Source organism: Erpetoichthys calabaricus, chromosome 9, assembly GCF_900747795.2.
Source record: "Erpetoichthys calabaricus chromosome 9, fErpCal1.3, whole genome shotgun sequence".
In the NCBI taxonomy this organism is placed as follows: Eukaryota; Metazoa; Chordata; class Cladistia; order Polypteriformes; family Polypteridae; genus Erpetoichthys; species Erpetoichthys calabaricus.
This window is the reverse complement of record NC_041402.2, coordinates 39,827,798-39,847,208: the sequence shown is the minus strand read 5'-3', so window position 1 is coordinate 39,847,208 and position 19,411 is coordinate 39,827,798. Positions and strand designations below refer to the sequence as shown.

The 19,411-nt window shown below is 39.0% G+C and overlaps 1 protein-coding gene across 1 annotated transcript; it reads left to right on the top strand.

Moving 5' to 3' along the window:
* The first annotated feature begins 1,370 nt into the window (after window positions 1-1,370).
* LOC114657127 (chymotrypsin A-like) lies at window positions 1,371-13,276 on the top strand. The gene is made up of 7 exons (XM_028808882.2): window positions 1,371-1,453; window positions 2,587-2,690; window positions 3,085-3,164; window positions 6,941-7,019; window positions 9,946-10,126; window positions 10,207-10,340; window positions 13,061-13,276. Exons 1-7 carry the CDS (start codon window positions 1,402-1,404, stop codon window positions 13,220-13,222), a joined length of 792 nt encoding a protein of 263 aa, XP_028664715.1. The 5' UTR covers window positions 1,371-1,401; the 3' UTR covers window positions 13,223-13,276.
* Window positions 13,277-19,411: the final 6,135 nt, after the last annotated feature.

Here is a 19,411-nt window from a genome sequence, read left to right as displayed (position 1 = left end):
CCTGAAGGCAGATAAGGCTGGCCTGACCTTTCACTGGCTCCTTTACAGGCTCCTCTAAGCCCAGTCCACGTGTAACATGGAAAAAGAAAATGTTCCACTTGATAAGATCTAAAATACTCCCTGGGAGCTCCTAGTATGACTCTGATGTAAAATGCACACACTATCCATCACCATAATTCTATCTAGGGCAGCACAATGGTTAGTGCTGCTGCTTCACTGCTCTAGGAGACTGGGTTCAAATCCCAGGCCATTCACTATCTGTGCAGAATCTGCAGTTTCCGACAGTATGGGCTAGAAGTATTGATAATTCTGAATTAACCCAATAAAACTGTGCCCTGCAGAGAACTGGCACTTTTGCATACTCATTGAACAGTACTCCTCTCATAACGTCTTTCCTATATAAATAACATGCTTGCTGTTTTTTCCACTGTATCTCTGATTTTCTGTATGTGCCATTATTCCTTTAGATTTGACACCATTGTACCCCACAAGCCATTGCTGTCTTTGCTGCCACCACCACACCAGCACTTTTAATTGACCTGATTTCCATCCTGTATAATGATAGGGAGTGACATCAACAGTACCCTCTGTATGTGATTCCAGCACATTCCCTCCTATTATGAGAAAAACACTATCTGTGTGCCACATGCTACATGCCAGGATGCCATATAAGCAATTTTTCCTTCAAGTATGACACCAGTGTTCCCTGAAACCCATCTTTCCTCCCAATATGGTTCCATAGCCCCTGTGAGTCTTTTTTCTATCTCTGTGTCATAACTTTTCCCAATAAGACAACATTTTGTCCTATGGGCCATCTTTTTCTAGTGTGTCACCAGTTTACACCAAGACCTGACTTTCATCTCAGCAAGGACCCACTTCTTCTCCCAGATTAGATTACTAGTCTAGGAGCTCATGGGGTCCAAACTTGATCCTCACCACATTTCATACTGATAACCAACAGTTCACAGACAAATAAGTATGGAATTTGATGCCAGTCCATCTGCCATACTGCTGATGCAATTTAAGACAATCTGTCCCTGTTATAAATGAGCTCTGATGCTTCTAAGATTTATGGGTGTTGGTCTTCAACAAGTTGTTTCCAGAGGGTATGGGGTCCTATATGAGTCGAGACTGGTCAAGGTTTAAATCTATCACCTCTAAATTCCCAAGAGCTGGGTATTATAGAATTTCATTGCAGATCACTCTTAAAGTGACCACTGGCAATCCTGAAAGGCAAAATAACAAAAACTGGTGAACATCTGTCATGTTCTCAGGCTCTTGACCTGATCCCAAGGTCCTGCATGTGCCCAGGTGACACTCTTATCTTTCTGGCACATACACACCTACGGTGTGTGAGTATAAATGGAGCTACGTCTCGGCACAGCAGAATCACACAATACCATGGCTTTCCTCTGGATCCTCTCCTGCTTGGCCTTTGTTGGAGCCGCCTACGGTAACTATGTGATGGGAGCTGAGGGACCATTCCTCCAGCTTCTGCTCAACTTCATTTTAGCTAATCTAGCATATCTTCCTTCTACTCTTTCTCTGTCTTTATTGAGCATTCAGATATTTAAAAGCTGCACCTTCGCCAGATAATAGAAGGGCCTCATGTCCAGTTTGGCTCCCCAACAGCTTTCTCCCAGTTCACTTCATTTGGATTTTGTATATGATTGGAAAAAAGAAACCCAAAAAAGATTAAAACAATTTGAGCTAAAACAATGGAAAGGTGCAGCAGATAGCACATCAAGTGACGGACGCAACAGTCCTCAGTCTCAGGCTGTCTCTTTGAGGTAGACTCTGTGCTTTTTTAATTGGAGTGTCTGCCTTTCCATTGCTGGATTTTCCTGTTCCTCTCCATTTTCACTTATTTTGGTCCGCCTTGCTGCTTATTTTTCTTTGCTCACTTTCTAACTCTTTTGATCTGGCTGATTCTAATTGGTAATCAGTGTGGCTCAATGGCCAAAGATTCAGACTGTCACAAAGATGCTGGTTCAATACCCAGTTCACCTGCAACCGAAGTTTACCAGTAATTGTGGAATTGCACTAGTTAATGTCTGGCTTTTAGTTATCTAAAAATGAACAGGCAGATCTGGAAAAATGACACAATGGTGAGCACTGCTATTGGAGAGTTCCAGGGACCTCCGTTATTTTTCTGACCCATTCATTTTCTGTTTGGAGTTGGTACATTCTCCCAGTTTCCAAATGGGTCCCTCAAATCATGTAAGTACAATTCAGTGGGCACTATAAGTGGGCCCAGCTGTGCATTTGAGGATGAGAGACCTGTAAAAGACTGGCACCTTTCCAAGAACTGGGTCCTGTTTTTCATCCAGTGTTTCCCCATTACTTTATAGTAATAATTTAGATTAATTTTAGCTTTGATCATTGCTTTAGGAATTTAAACTTAACATTTGAAAGTCTAATCAGGTGCCTGACCTGTGTTTCTTGAAATTTTGCTTCATGTTTCCTTTTTTATGGTCTCCTCCATTTTCCTTTCATCTATCATTTTTCTCTCTTGTTCCTTTGGTCCATCCACTTTCTTTTCTCTCTGCTACAATTTTAACATTTCATTGTCCTGATCTCCTTTAGGTTGCGGTCGTCCATCCATCGTTCCTGTCATTTCTGGTTATGCTCGAATTGTCAACGGTGAAGAGGCTGTGCCTGGCTCTTGGCCATGGCAAGTTTCTCTGCAGGTCAGTAACTAATCCTACGTATGTGAATTTCCCCTTAGGATTATTAAAGTATCTATATGTGAATTTCCCTTTAGGATTATTAATCTATCTATCTATCTATCTATCTATCTATCTATCTATCTATCTATCTATCTATCTATCTATCTATCTATCTATCTATCTATCTATCTATCTATCTATCTATGTGCCGTGAGGTGGTGCTGTCGGCAGCCAAGCTTGACATCTGACAGCTTTTTAGCAGTTTGAAGCCTGTTGATTGATTCCACAACTTCAAGTCATCCCAATAAGTGGAACACTTGTGACAAACTTTTACTCAACGTGGCCTGGAGATGGTTGAAGGTTTGCACACAATATACAGTACATGATGGAATACTTTTATTTCTTATTATTATAGGATAGTACTGGATTCCACTTCTGTGGTGGCTCTCTGATTGATGAGTACTGGGTGGTGACAGCAGCCCACTGCAGTGTCAGGTAAGCTTTAAAACACCATCTGCACTTTTGATATCTTTTGTTTCTTCTCATATTGAAATTTTGATGTATTAGACTAGATCTCTCTGCATATAATTCTGAGTGAGTGCTCTGTGGGAAGGATTACAAGGAGGAGAACCCTCTGTGTTATTTAGGAAAGGGACTAGAAGACAAGGATGTAGTCAAAAACTGAAGTGAGGGTCAGAACCAGGATAGCAACTATCAGTAAGCAAAGCCAAGAATCGCAGGACAAATTTGAAGTCAGAAAGATTGCAGAAAGGTCAAAAAGCAGAGAAACAAAACAAAGAAAATTTTCAAAATGTTTTGAAAGTTTTAGTGGTCCATGTAGTTGGATGAGAAAGCATACCCCTGGAAAACATTTTATCCCTCCAATTTGTGGCTGACAGGTCATAACCTCTGAGGACACACCCTCTACAGAACAGTCCTAGCCACAGGAATCAACAACAGCACCTTCAACATGGTGGTGATATAATGCCAAAATCATCAATTAAAACAAAAACAACAGCTATTTTTCAAAAATAAATAAGTCCAACGAATACCTTAGGGTATAAAACCCCCCAACAGAAGCAAAATATATTCATACTAGGAGTCCCTGACCCCACGATATGGAGCATTCTCTAATATAATGGCAAAATCCTAAACAGCTGAAGCAAAGAATTCACACTTTCTTTCAGGAAAATCAAAGAATCAGTCTTTGTCTTGTAGATAGTAAAAGAGAGCAGAGATTTTGGCTGAAATAGAAATACATAATATTCAAAACAGCGGATTTGGTTGATTTTATAATAGTTGTAAATAAGGGGGACAATCACCCTTAATTTTATATATCACCTTTTTACTGCTAACTCCACCCTAAGATGTTTTATGTGTACAGAATATTATAGTGGCATAGTGCAAAATTCATTGCCCTACCTAAAAAAAGAAAAGTGTTTGCTTAAAACCCATCTGCCTTTCCTCTGAAGCTGAAAACTATTCCAATAAATGGTTTTTCAGTGCCCACACTGCTGCAATTTAAGAAAGTAATAATAATTTACTTTACCAGTATTGGTAGTTTGTTCAGTACAACAACACCAAAAAAACGCACCAGCATTATGTAGAAAAGTCACTTTCCACTACGTTTATAACTGAAATGCTATCCATCAAGGACTGACGCAGCTTCATCTGGAATGTTTTGTATGAATGCCAACTTCTTTCAAAGCCCCTGCCAATCTCCAGTTGGTCTTTATGCACTCCTGCTGGCTGCTGGGGATTGAAGTCCTCTCTGTAGCTCTGCCACAGAATCGTTCAGATGAAAGGCTTGTTAATTGAACAAATAAATAAAGCAACACAGCAACACCTGTGCGGGGTTCCAATTTATTCATTTCCTAAGAAAGTCTCTGGCCTCTTTCTCACATTCTCACCATTTAAAGGATGTGGATTGTGGTCTTTCAAATGTCCCACCCGGTCTGTTACTAGACACTTCTGTTGCCCTTTCCAGTCTGTAAGGAGCTCAGTCCCAGTCCTGGGTGTCCGCTGTGGCTGCAGGTTTTTGTTAGACAGTTTCACAAACAGGGAGTTATTTTACCTTTAATCGATTGCATTGTTTAATTAACCAGTCTTGTTTCTTTTTTCTTTCACTTCTCTCCTTCTGCATTCAGAAGATCACAGTTGTTTCAGATTAACATTTATAAGAAATTTAGAAATATTTGTATTTTTCCTTGAACTTTAAATGCTTAATCATATTTGGTTGTTTTCCAATTAACTTATCTTTTTGTTAATGGATTTTGCTTCCTCAATTGTACCCTAATATAATGGCAAACAACAAGGAGTGCAGCAGAAAAGTTAAATCAATCCAGTCAGTAGACACAGGGCAAGCGTCAAAGAACGCTGAAAGGCTACAGTTACTTCAGCGTCAGACACACTAATGAATAAATAAATAAATAATGGATGAAGAACACATGGAGAAGGGGACATGAAATCAGGAGGATGATGAAAATCTTTCATTCAGGATGAAAACTCCAAGTTACCCCAATGTAATATTTATTAATGCTTCCTAAATACCAGTTTTGACAAACCCAATTTTTTCATTTTTGAAGGGACATTATAAAATAGTAATAGGGATATAACAGCTTGTGTTATTAGGGCAGGAGGTCAGCTTCAAGAAGTATTAACCTGCAGCTACAGAGGTCCCAAGGATGAACATGAGAACCTCTGATCTGGACCAGTGGATCTCAGGTACAGTCTTGGGGGCCTCCTGTAGATACAGGATTTTGTTCCAACCAGCTTCACAACTGATCTCATTGCTTAATTAGCTGCCATTATTCTGTCTATAATTTTGTATTCAGAAAACTGCAGTAGTTTGAGATTTACATTTATTAGGAATGTCTGTATTGTTTGGTATATCTCTCAGTGCTTAGCTCTGTTTTGCTCATTTTTCTTTGGAGTTTGCTGTTTTAATTGAATTTAACTACTGAGAGTTAATGACAAACTGAGCTGACACCAGTGCCAACAACACAGAATGGTAAAGGGCGGATAAATATTAAAAAGCAAAAAGAATCCATTTTTACTGATCTAATCCAAATTCTTGCTTTATTCTGAAAATATTTCTCATATCCAGTTTCTAATTTCTACATTGACAAAAAAACAAAACTGGGAACTAACAACTTGCGTATTTAATGATTGAGTCTAAATAAAGGCAGATGCTGCTGTAGATGAAAGCTTACAGTAACAGAGGGCGTTTAGGACTGAACTTGAGGATCTCAGCTCTTTCATGTAAATTCTACCAAAATCAGCAATGACAAATTTATAAAATGTCAATCTAAAAATGAACAATATATTTATTTCTGTGTTCAAAAATTAAGTGAACTTTTTCTGTCTAGCTTAATGTAGATCTACACCAGCGAGAACATTTTAAAATTATTTAGGCTTTTTAAACTCAGTGTGCTGGCAAGTTAAATGGCATTGAATTACAGACTGGAGCTGAATTGGCATCCAAATGGCATACATTCTTGTTCCTAAGCTGCTAGGCTACTACTGAACTCAACTGAATTCAGCGAGGGGCAGAACATCGGAAATGTAGACGTGAATAAGTGTTAAAGAAATTATACCCGGAGGCAGGACTAAAACAAAATGAAGAAAAGGTGACCAAGGGAGAGCACTTAAGGGTCTCAGACCTTCATTATATGAGTGTTCACTGAGGGTGACCTGGTGAAAGTGAGGAGTATAGTGCCTGAATGTCTCAGGTATCTCATAGGTTTATGCAGAGCACAGGCAGGTGTGCACAGTGGAAATTCATCTATTCATCCATCTATCTATTGTTAAACCAATTTAGGGTCGCAGGGGTGGCACTGAATGCAAGAATGGAAGTAATTATGGATGGAATGCCAGCCTGGGTCAAGTTTAGAAACACAACTGAATGAAAATAAGCCACTTTCAATAGCCAGGGTTTTAATAGTAAGGTTTAAACATAGTAAGGTTGAATAACCAGTAGATGTCAGCATAGCATAGCTTAAAATCTGCATGAGCGGATTCATTTTTAGTAATTTAATAACAGACAAGCATTATATAATGCAAAGAGTAGCAGCAGGAAACAAAATGGGGAAAAATATTCTTATATGTAAACAGTTCAGTCTAGAAAGAAATTTACCTTTGTTTGTCAGCTCGAGTTTAACTTGGAAATGGACTTCTATGAACTGCCCACAACAGGGAAGCTGGTTTTTGGTGGTAGCAAATGCTCAAACAAATTGAAAAAATGTCAATGTTATCTTTTTAATTTGTTGCAGAACCAGCCATCTTGTCATTCTTGGGGAGCATGATCGCAGCTCACCTGAAGAGAACATTCAGACCATGAGGATTGCAAAGGTACAAATTATTTGATGATCTGGTTTAAAAAGCTGGGTGGACCCACTTGTATGACCTACGGGTATCTAAAAAGTATTACAGAGGGGTTTGTTCCTGCTGCTTCAGCTTCCGCTGCTAGTGTGGAGTTTGCATGTTCACCTTGAGGTGATATGGGTGAACTCAGTCTATTCTGGTTTCTCCACAAGGCCAATCCTAAAAGTGCGTGGGGTTCTGCATGACCATTCCCAGTGATGGACTGATGTTTTGTTTAGGGTTTATTCCTGGTTTGTGCCCTTTTTTGCTGGAATGGGATTTACCTACCCACTGTCACACTATGTCACATTTAATTCCATTTGAAAGGTGATTGTTACATGGTGGAATAATGAAAAAGTTAGTCCACAATGAATGAGGGGATGAATGGATATCTCTGCTGCTTCCTCTATAAATTTCTAAATTTTAGAATGCCCATTCCAAAAAAGAGACAAACATGGCAGTTATTTTTACCAAAGAGTTGGCTTTTATGAAAATCAATAAAATAAGTTTGAAAATCTCCTTCAAAACTTCCTTTTTTCTCCATAATCCAGTTAATCCATCTTGGGAATGGTAAAGTTTTTACATACAGTAATATAACCTTCTTAGGCAGGGTTTATACTTCACGAGACGCATGCTGCAGCAGACGTTCTTGCTACACAAACGTTTTAATGTTTATACTTGCGCACATACTTTACGTAAATCTGGAAGAATCCATCAGGTGGCAGTGCGAGATATTATCACGGTGAGATCAGGTTCGGCTTCGCTGTGTTGTGAATTGCTTGGAACAGCCATTAAATTCCGATGACACCTTGCCACAATATTGCTGAAAAGGATGTTTAATGATTAAATCCATCAATCCAGGGATGTGCCCATTCCAGCTAGCATTGGGCACGAAGCAAAAACAATCCCTAGACATGGCATCAGCTCATCGCAAGGTGAATACAAGCACTCACATACACTCGCGTCATTTTAGTGTCACCAAATCTGCATGTCTTTGGAAAACCCACCAGGAAAACACGTAAACTCCAAGCAGGGAATACCAGCGACGTGACTCCCTGCGAGACAGCAGTGCTACCACTCTGCCTCCGTGTCACCCCCATGTGTATAATTATTAACAGTATTCATTATTTAAACAAAATTAATGATTTATCTGTAAAATGTAACATACATATTTTAATGCATTTCATCATGAAAGTGATATCAAGTATAAATCTAAAGATTCTAAATTTGCAGAGAGTTCGAATATCATACATTTAATGTGTTCTGTGTGGTGATCTATTGCTGTTTGCCGCTGCTGTCAGGTCAGGAGGAAGTCCCAGAAGCTCGTTGGGATTAAAAACTGGGATGACATTTACGACGGTCTGCTTTAATGATAAAGTAAACTATGAGGTTAGAGTGGACATTTCGAGATTAAAGCCGAAATTTACACTTTAATCACAAAATACACCTTTCACTGTGTACTTAATTTTTTTTCTCTGTGGCTCAAATACAGCACTGTACATTATGTTGCTGTTGTGAAGTTGCAAAAAAAAAAAAGACAGCACAAAAGATAGTATAAGAGACTTTTAAAATGTATCGTGTCATTACGATGGGGAATATGCAACGCTTAAATATAAAAGCACCATGAATGCATATCGGCATGTGAATGTATGTCGCCATTTTGCTTCGCCACATAGAACCATTCATCAAACATCCCAGAGGATCCTCAGAGCAGCTTTCTGTCACATGTAGGTAGTAAACAGAGACTCTGACGGCACATTCCAACTTTTACCACACTGCACCCCCCGACTTTTTGCTGGTACTGCAACTCACACATGCGTCGCGTTAATTTCTGAGCACCTGCTCAGAGTATGCGTCAAATGAACGCTAGGAAGGCGTGGCAGCCATGATGCGGGCGCATACGCGTTCTGAGCGTGAAGTATAAATGAGCCCCCCTAACCTGCTTAATCCAATTCAAAGTAATGGAGACTACCCTAGCAGGATCAGGACAAGGTGGGAACCAACTCTATATGGGATGCCAGCCCATTTGAGGGTCTATTCACGCACACTCATATTGGGGCAATTTACAATCACCAGTTAAATAATCAGGAAATCTTGAAAGGTATGGGAGAACATCCAGAGTACCTACATGCAGAAAAACAATGCAGGCACATGGAGAACTCCATGCAGGGAATGCCTGGTGTTAAGGAAGGTGTGCATGAACTGGTGACCCAGCCAGGGCCATTGATGGTACCTTTCCCAAGTGAAAACTCAATACAAGGGATAGGCAGTGAAAGACTGCCTGCCAGAACAATGTATTTCCCCTGTATGGTGGGTGGCATCAGACCTCTGGCACTGCTTCTGCAGGACTGAATGTTAAATTTAGATGGAGTTGGCATTGCTGCTGGGAATGTCTAAAGCCACTAGGGGAAGCTCTTGAGAGGTGGCTTCTCTAACCATGAAGTGCCTGTGGGATGCCCTTTGATGTATTGAAACTACTCAGAGATCTGATCTTAAAAAGCCTCTGCTGCTCAGTCTTGTGACTCACAGTTGAGAGTAGAAACAAAGCCCACCTGGTATGGAGGAGAATTTTTTTTATTTTGATAGAAAAAAAACACCAACCAATGAAGAAAATTTGGTAAAATAAAGGGTTTTAAATCCAAGACTTGTTTGTAACTTGTTTTCTGGGTATAGGGAGTGAGATATCTCCAATATGCCACATTCATTACAGATTTTGAACCCAGGATGCTGGATCTGTGAGGCTAGTGTGTTTGACACAGTGTCACTTCCATCAGTTTTAACTAATTTGACATTGACTGGCTCTGATTTTGAGTAACAATGCCATTTCCAAAATCTCTGTCAATTTCTGTCCCTACATCGCCATCCACACCTTTACCCCAGGAATGTCATCACTTTCCTTTCTTATGCATTACAGGTCTTCAAGCACCCCAAGTACAGTTCCATCACCATTACAAATGACATCACTCTGTTGAAACTTGCCAGTCCTGCTGTTCTGGGCACACGAGTGTCCCCAGTGTGTCTTGCTGATGTGACTGATGTCTTTCCCGCTGGCATGAAGTGCGTCACCACTGGATGGGGCCTGACCAAGTACAATGGTATGAAGCTCCTCTTATTAGCTTCCTTGTTCATATGTGATGGCCAAACATTACATTTACAATGACACACTTTTTTCTAGCACCTGACACCCCTGCCCTCCTGCAACAAGTGGCACTGCCTCTCCTGAGCAACACCGAATGCCAGAAATACTGGGGTAACAAAATCAAGGATGTCATGGTTTGTGCTGGTGCTGATGGAGCCTCCTCCTGCATGGTGAGTAAAATATGTTTGTGTGGTTCCTTGTCAGGACAGGCTGAGGTGGTCAGACCAAAATACCATATCTTCAGAAATGCTCTTCAGTTCCTCCTGGGGGATTCCAAGGTCATCTGATTGACACAATCCCTCTAGTTTATCCTGGATCTGCCTTGTTTTTTTCTCCAAGTGCACTGTCTGAAGCATTAGAGGTGACATTCTGAGGTCCTTCTTCTCTATGTGGTTGAAGAGAGTGAGCCTATCACTTCTCGTTTCTACCACATGCACCCATAAGGTGAGAAACGGGGATGTAGTTAGACCAGATTGAGTTAACCACTTCTTTACCAGAAATGTATGGCTCAAGAGCACTATACTGTAAGTTGATCAATTTTACAATCCCCTCAATCAAATTTACACTACTGGTTATAACTTTTAGAACACCTCCATTTTACAGTTTTTCTTCAAATGTAATCATTTGAAATGCAATGAATGGCCTAAAATGATAAAAAGGTATGCAATAAACTGCCAGAGGCTTAAATTTAAAGTTTAGGTTACAAAAAACTGAAAAAACATTCAGAATATTGCAAATGTATCCTTCTTCAGGGAGCAATTAATAGGTTATAGCCTACCGATGTTCTACAGCAATTAGTGTAAATTAAGACTTGCAAATTGAAGAAAACAATCTGCACAGGCGTCCCAACTTCTGTTGATTACAAACGAGATGATATGTATCTTTTATGGAGTCCCACACCCACCTCTAAGAGTCTGCATATAACGCTATGATTGCAAACACAAACCTAATGCTTCAAATGCTGTGACTGATCTTCTTTTTCACACATCAGGAGCCAAGTTAGCTTTTTTGAAAAATATTTGGACATGTTTTTCTCAGTGTTTATTTTATCACTTTAACAATTATGTCAACTCTGTGCCATTTTTGATGGTTTTTGTGCCATATTACCATTTTGTGAAGCCATGTTGCTTGTGGTTGCATGCTCATGGCCAGTCATGTGAAGCAGAAATCATGTAGTGTGGCAACCATCCCTGTGGATCCAAGAATTTGATTAATTTCAGAAGCAAATGTTAGCAGTAGATAGGGGAAAGAGAAGCGATTTAGCATGAGGACCTTTTGCAATGAGTAGGTTAATTACAAGTTTTATTTGGAATTTTGCTGTTTTGTTACCCTGCCTTCTGCCACTTTAAAACAATGAATTGCCTGTCTTGTTTTGATCCCTCCCATTCATGGTTACTTTCGTAACCTCCACTCTTGGTCACTTGCCTTTTCCTAGTGTTCAAAACACCATCCAGCAAAGGCCCTGGAAGCCCATACTCTTGTAGAACCCCTCATAAAATACTCCAAGCTAATCTGCTATAAGCCTTCTTCACAACATTACAAAAACTCAACCCCCCCAAAACATTTATCAAATCCAACCCAGCATTCCACAATCCAGAATATTGCTTCTTAAAATAGAATGGCCATACTGAGTGATCTTGTGGTAACCTGAGCACAGTTTCTGTACACCCACTCTGCTCCTCAATCTGCCAATCATTGTTGGGTCCCCAATTACCTTGCCATGTTGAAAAGATCCATTAAGAAAGAAGCTAAAGAAAATTCATGGCCTGCACTATTTCTGAACAGGCCTCATTTATCCTCACTGCCACATCCCTGTAGAGCTACAACTACATTTTCTTATGCAACTAAGAATATTACAACACTTGCCAAGTGCTGCAATAAAAGTGCAAGTGATGTGCACTTAAAGCAGAAACACAACAGGAAATGTCAATATTATTGTATTTTCATTTACTTTGTAAAGCACCCTGAGATGAAAGTTTCTATAAAAGGCGCTATATTTGACTGAATACAAAATACAATTGTAGCACTAGTAATAGTAGTAGGGTTACATGCGAAAATGTAGGCATTTCCATTTAAGAATATAATTCTAAAGACTTTTCTGATTATGTTTAAAGTAAAAAGAGCTGCTAATTGACCAACCTCAATACTAGTAATGCTGCTTATGTCATCTCCAGCAGTAGGAATAAAATCATTCTAAAAGACACCATGTTTGAGTAGGTATGAACATGACAAGTCCACTTCCAGCAAGTGCAGAAACTTGCTTTTGTTCCAACAAGTGTGTCCCAAGTGGAAGTTCTATGAGCTGTGTTGGTACTGCTTATGTGGGGTGATACAACTAACAAGTGTCAAAAAAGCCATCACCAGGCCAAACACTTGTGCAGATGCCAGTGCCATCACATACAATAAATAACCACTCATTCTCGAGCCAGAAACAGTGACACTACAAGACGTTCCACTTTACTCCATACATCCTCAGTTCATACCAGATAAACAGCATAAAGAATATATATTTCTAAAGAGCTCTGTGATTGTGCTTACAGTATAGCTAACCATAATCAACACCAACATCAGAATCTGCAGGTATCCCATTATTTTTAAAAACCCAGACTCCAATCCCATGCTGTAACTACCAGCATGAACAAGCCATGATCATCCTTGCTATTTCAGTTTAGCAAGAGCCAACAGAACCACAATCCTAATTTGTTCACCCACATCAATTCAACTTCCTCCATTTGGGTGTTCCTTGGTGTTAAATAATTAGTATAAAGTTGCCTGTCTTCATTTTGTTTCACTTTTCTGTGTCTGTATATTCTTCAGCAGAATTCTGGGTTGAAGTGCTGTTGATTCTGCATCTGATGAGTGACCTCTGGTTTTAATCCTTTTGTTTTAGGGTGACTCTGGTGGTCCTCTGGTGTGCCAGAAGAATAATGCTTGGACCCTTGTGGGCATTGTGTCCTGGGGCAGTGGCACATGCTCTCCAAATACACCTGGAGTATATGCCCGTGTGACTGAGCTCCGGTCCTGGGTTGACGAAACCATTGCTGCCAACTAAACACCTGTCTGTACCTTGAAGGAGGAAATACAAATAAATAACTGCTGATGTGAATGCCTGTATTTGCTTTCATTTTTTTTTATCAAGCCATGGTGTGTGGGTGAAATCAGGTTTCGCCAGCAGCCCTTTAATGACACATCTTCTTATATAAGTGCCATGAACAGTGGGCATGCACAGCAGCAGTCAATCAAACTTTTGCCAGCATTATACAAATTTATGGACCTCTGGGTTACGTTTGAATCATATCCAGAAATGCTCCAATATTACCTTATGATAAAGTTTGGTGCTTGGGTTAATAGCACTGATGAAGAAGCAGATGTTCATAATGCCTGTTTTTTGTGTAGTGCTTATGACATGGGGGTAAAAAAACTCTAAGGATCAGAGCATTGGGTAAGAAGTCGTAGCATTTATAACTGTAGAAGGAAAGAAATTCCCCTTTACAAGCCAGTAAATCAAGGCTCATTTCAGAGCAAGCCGAATTTACTCTGATATTTGATTTTAGTATAGCATTCTTCACTGAGTGAAACCTCAGGGTACTGTAACACGTTTACATGTACATGCAATTACTCATAACATAATGCATACACATAAAGACACAGGAAGAAAAAGCAGTTCCAAAATGTTTAACATATATAGAACCTAACAATATATGTCCATTATTAAACTATGGACAGTTGACAATTAAAGAGAGGAAAACAAAAACTCCAATCGTATGAGAAAGTGAACCTCTGAGGGTCTATGGTTAGTTATACTAAAAAAGTCAAAGACAAAGTCAGACATACCTTGGAGACCTTGGCCAACTGGCTTCCCACCTTCTCCTGGGCATTCTACAGTGAAGGTAGTGCAGGGTCATCTAATACGTTAACAAAATCTTTCCATCTATTGATTTCAGGGTTTTTCAATTTATAGGATTAAAGCTTGGAAGTGCCACAGAAGAACACTGAGAAGAGAAACAGAATAGAGTAGGATTAGGGACGGCTCATAGTTATTATATAATTTACATTTTTACTTTCTCGTATATGAAGTATAGGGAAAGTATTATAATCGTCTAAAGCTCTGATGTCGAGATTTTGACAAATCTCAACATTTTAGACCTCCCTGACTTTCTCATATATGAAGTATAAGGAAAGTATTGGAATCCTCCAAAAATTCAGTTTTGAGATTTTGATGAATCTCGACAGTTTAGACTTCCCTGAGTCCGAAAATACCACTTTTAGAATATGTCTGTGTGTCTATCTGTGTTTGTGTGTGTATGCAAACACGATAACTTGAGTATTGCATACAAGCATTAGGTACAAAACGTAGATTTCTATCAAGTTTTGGGCTATTTCTGTTAACCAGAAGAGGTACATTACCTTTTATACATGCAGCTGCAGAGTCCGATTTATTCAACTTTATTTTTATAACAATTGTTCAATATATTATTAATTTGATTTGATTTGTTGGTGATGGTTCTTTAATGAACATAATATAAAAATATAATCATTGTCGGTTTACTCATCAAATATCCATCCCCATGTCTGAGTATACGAGAAAGTCTAGGGGATACCACTCCCGATTTTTATACAAATGACTAACAAACAGAGATGAATGTGCACAGCTAATCAGCAGCTCTATTCAAGGTAGACTAAAGTAGTGAGTATTCAGCCTGGATGTAAAAGCTGTGACTAAAAGGGCACCTCTTATATAAGCGTGGCCCTGTAACTAAAAGCTCGAGCTCTCAATGTTTTTTGTTAATCCTTGGAATCTTTAGTAGGCCAGCATCTTGAGATCTTAATGCCCTCTCTGGTTCGTATGTCACAATAAGTGCAGATAGGTAAGCATGGTTTGGGTGTTTAAGACTTTATGTGCAAGAAGGAAGATTTTGAAATCAGCCCAAAAACTGGAAGCCAATGTACTGTAACATCTTAAGAACAGGAGTTATGCGTTTGTGCTTTCTAGTTCTTGTAATAATTCTTGCAGCAGCATTTTGAATTAACTGAAAGCTGAAAAAAACAGGATAGTAAAGTATCTTTTAAAAGACACACTGTTGTCAAAGATAACACCTATGTTGTGTGTTGATTTAGTAAAACTCTTGTTTAGACCAGCTGAGTTAAAACGTGACAGAATTTTGTTTCAGTCTGTTTCATTCTCCCCAATAAATAAAATTTATGTTCTTAGAGAGAAGTAGTTCTCATCTATCCACTCTTTTAAGTCACACATATAGTTAATTAAGGACATGCCATTCAGTCTGAAAGAAAGGTAGGTATCATCTCCATATGAGTGAAAATTAATGCTATGGGTCAAGTACTGAGTCCTGAGAGACACCTTAATTAACTTCAGAATATAATGATGGAGTGCAGTCAGGCCATTTCTGTACATACTGAAATCAATTTGATAAATATTAACTAAACCAGGCAGGTACAGTGCCTGAGAGCCCAATATAATTTTCTAGACTATGGAAGAGAATAGGGTGGTCAAAAGTATCACAAGCTGGCATTAAATCTAACAACATTATCAGGGTGAAATTGTTTTCATTGTAAGATGTTAGAATTTCACGAACAACATGGGTTAGTGCCATTTCTGTGCTGTGACCAGTGTGGAAGCCAGACTAGAATTTCTCAAATAAATTGTGATGTTCAAGGTGAGGGTAAAGCTATGTGGTGATTACTTTTTAAAGTATTTTACAAGGAAAATGTAAATTTGAAATAGGTCTGCAATTGGTAAACATATGTGAGTCTAGTTCTGATTTTTTTCAGTGATGAACTGATAACTGACACTTGAAATGATAATGATAAAGCTAAGAATGGGTCCTGCCAGACTACCCATTGAACTGTTCACTAGTTTTGTTAGAAGTGGGTCTAAGGAACATGTAGCAGTTTTCATTTTAGAAATTAAAGCAATGATTTCCTTTGCTGTTATTAAATTAAAATCACTAAGGTAGAGTGCACAACGAGAGACAGTGTGACATTCCAATATTTAGTTTGCAAGGTGAAATCATGTGTCTTTAATTTTTCAATTTTATCATTAAAGACATTAATAAAGTCTGTACTGCTAATGTTTGTAAGTATTTTGCATTTGTGATCACTAGAGGGCATTTCAGCACCACAAACCTCAAACATAACCTCAGAGACACAGTCCCAGGTCTAAAATATGAATATTTATTGAACAGAATACCTTTAACAGGATCCATTCTGTTAACAGAGCACAGCAGTGTTATTTGCTTCTCTTCTCTCTCGAGTGTTGTCCAGCTCCTCTCCCAAATCCAACTTAATCTGAGTGAGGCAGAGCTCTTCCTCTTATAAAAAACCTGCAAGTACTTTCTGGACCAGATCATTGTCCATAGGAAGTACTTGCGGATCAGGTGGAAGCTACAGTACATAAAAGTAGAGAGCACAAGTCTGGTAAGGGTACGTCTCTTACTTGCTTGTCTGCTTGCAATGGGTGTTGTGGGTGGAGTTATGACAAGGCTCCCACCCCACCCAGCCATATTCTGCTTAATTTCCTACTGTTCCTTTTGTTCTTGTGTTTCTTCAGCGATTGTGTTCTACCAAGGCTTGTTACAACAAACAGATACACACTCAAATCATATCATTATTTTTCCTAAATGGTGCCTACTTTTCACTCATTACATTCTCTGTTGTTACTTTACGTATCATACGGAGTGAGATTCCCACCAAGTGGTAGTGTCATGATGAAGACCACACTTAAGAATTTTAATTGTACTTTATACACATAACAAGAAATCTGAACTGAACTGTTTACACTGCAGATTATTTTTAATAAAAGCCTTAGATTTTTGAAAGAGCCGTCTCACAAACATGTTTTGCTTTTTGCTTTTTCTCCTTCTTATATAGACATGGATACAGTATACTGTTTTGCAATATGTGTGAAATCTAAAGACGCAGATCAATACTTAATATCATTTTTTTTCTACATTTTTGATGCTTTTTTCAAGTATTCATTAGCTCCATTATAAAATGCAAGAATACAATACATATTTTTTGAATTTATAAAATATGCTTCACTTAAGAAGAAGATTTTATGTTGGCATACAGTATGATCTATCAGTCTGCGTTTGTAAGCTTTACAAAGCAGCATGTTGGGACAGCGAGATAAAAATAGACTTACTTTACTACTTACTGTTAACCAGAAAGACTGGCTCTGCTCTGGACACCTGAGAGGAGAATGTTAGCTAATCTACTGGCATCATGTACAACACCTCACCCCCTCTGTATGACACCCTGCTCAGCCCTGGTTAATCTACACAGTGATCCAGGGGTACAATTGGAGGCCTTTTTTAAGGCTGCCATTAGATCTTACAACATAGCCTCTGGGTGGACAATATTAATTTTAATTACATTATAGACCCACTTAGATCAATAGAATATCTATCTATCTATCTATCTATCTATCTATCTATCTATCTATCTATCTATCTATCTATCTATCTATCTATCTATCTATCTATCTATCTATCTATCTATCTATCTATCTATTGTAAAGGATAGCATGCATGGACTGACATCCCTGCCAGAATTGGTTACATTCTATTAACCGGCTAGGAGGCCAGTGTAATAAAGAGATCAGGGAAGGCTCCGTTTCAAAGCTATATGCTCCCCAATCTTGCTAGATGACAGCATCCCTGGGCTTCAGGACTCAGATACCTGCAGGAAATGCTGGGAACTGCAGTGTAGTGAGGCAGTCCTGCTGGGGTCCATGAGTGCCGCCAGAGGTTGCTGCAAGGAGTTATTCTTCCCTACTTTATGGGACTTCCAATTGACCCTGAAGTACTATTGTTGGGCTATACGTCTTGGCACCAGAAGTACAGTACTCCCAGGTCCAAGATACTGTAAAAGGCCACTCAACCTCATCCAGGCGCGTCAGAGTTGTGTGTGGAGGATGGACAAAGCTTGCCTCTAAGGTATGGAGGATCTGTGAATCATAAAGCTGACCTGCCTTAAGTTTCATTCCCATAAACACTCCATTTTAATGCTCCTGCAGTCTCATCCTGTAGTCATAATTACAGGCATCAAGAAACACATTTTTAAATCTAACTCTCAGAATATTAAGACATTAAGAGCTTCAACAGTTTAGGTCAAATATCCACAATGAAGATTTGGAAATATTGCTTTTCACCCTGTATGTGCCATAAGTTGCTGGGCCCTAGTGGCACGCTGCCAGTTGTTTGGGGGTTCAGATAGCCACACTGCAGTGTTTGTTATGGACTGACTTGATGAGCCACATAGTGAATAGTGAAGTAAGCCACAATCGTGTTCCCCTTGAATTGTTCCTATTGTACCTCTTCTTTAGAAAATTCTACTCATACTGTCACTTGATGCCCATCTTTTATTCTGTTCTTATGCCACCCCACCACATCTTCACATTCCGGTAGCTGTTAAGCTGTCTTGAATGAATGAGAGGCATGGCACAAGCTGCCAGGTTTTCACAGAAATTCACCCACTAATTAAACCAACTCTCAGTTACTGCCTCAAGGATTAGAAGAGGTTAAAATAATAAGACTGTGAGCTAATCCTACATCTTGCTGATTTAATTCAAAAACAGACTATAAGTGATTGCATTAGGCAGTGCAGCACTATTTAAAGCTGCTTTCTGATTATCCATGCAATCACCAACCGGCAAACACTCTTGCCACGTGTCTGTAACAACAGCTCGAGGTATAAAAGGCTACAAGGGTCTGATTCACAAAGAAAATCTAAGCATCACATACAAAACTAGAAATTCAAATAATCTGAGAGACAATCTCGACCCACAGCTCAAACTTCAACACAAGTGTTATCAATAGCATGAGAGGAAATAAGGAAAGAAAATGAGCAAATGGGCATATATAAGTTCTCTTCCAATCCACTGAAATATCCCTATGAGCAGTCAATAAGCTGTGACCCCTTACTAATTTTCTCTCACATATAGTTTCCAAATCAGTCCTCATTGGTCCCTCTAAAATTTTTCTTAAAAAAGGTGAACTTAGAGAGAACTTTACTTGTCCCCTAGAGGAAATGTGGTTTCTTACAGAAGCTCTTTAAATAAATATACACATAAATAGATAAAAACAGGGTGTCCATAAAGTCTAGAAAGGATTAGAAAGAAGAAACACATTTTTTTATTGTTCTTGATAATTTTCAACATGTCCACCATCATTGCTAATACAAAGGGTAATACGATTCTGTAGTTCTTGGAAAACATTTTCAA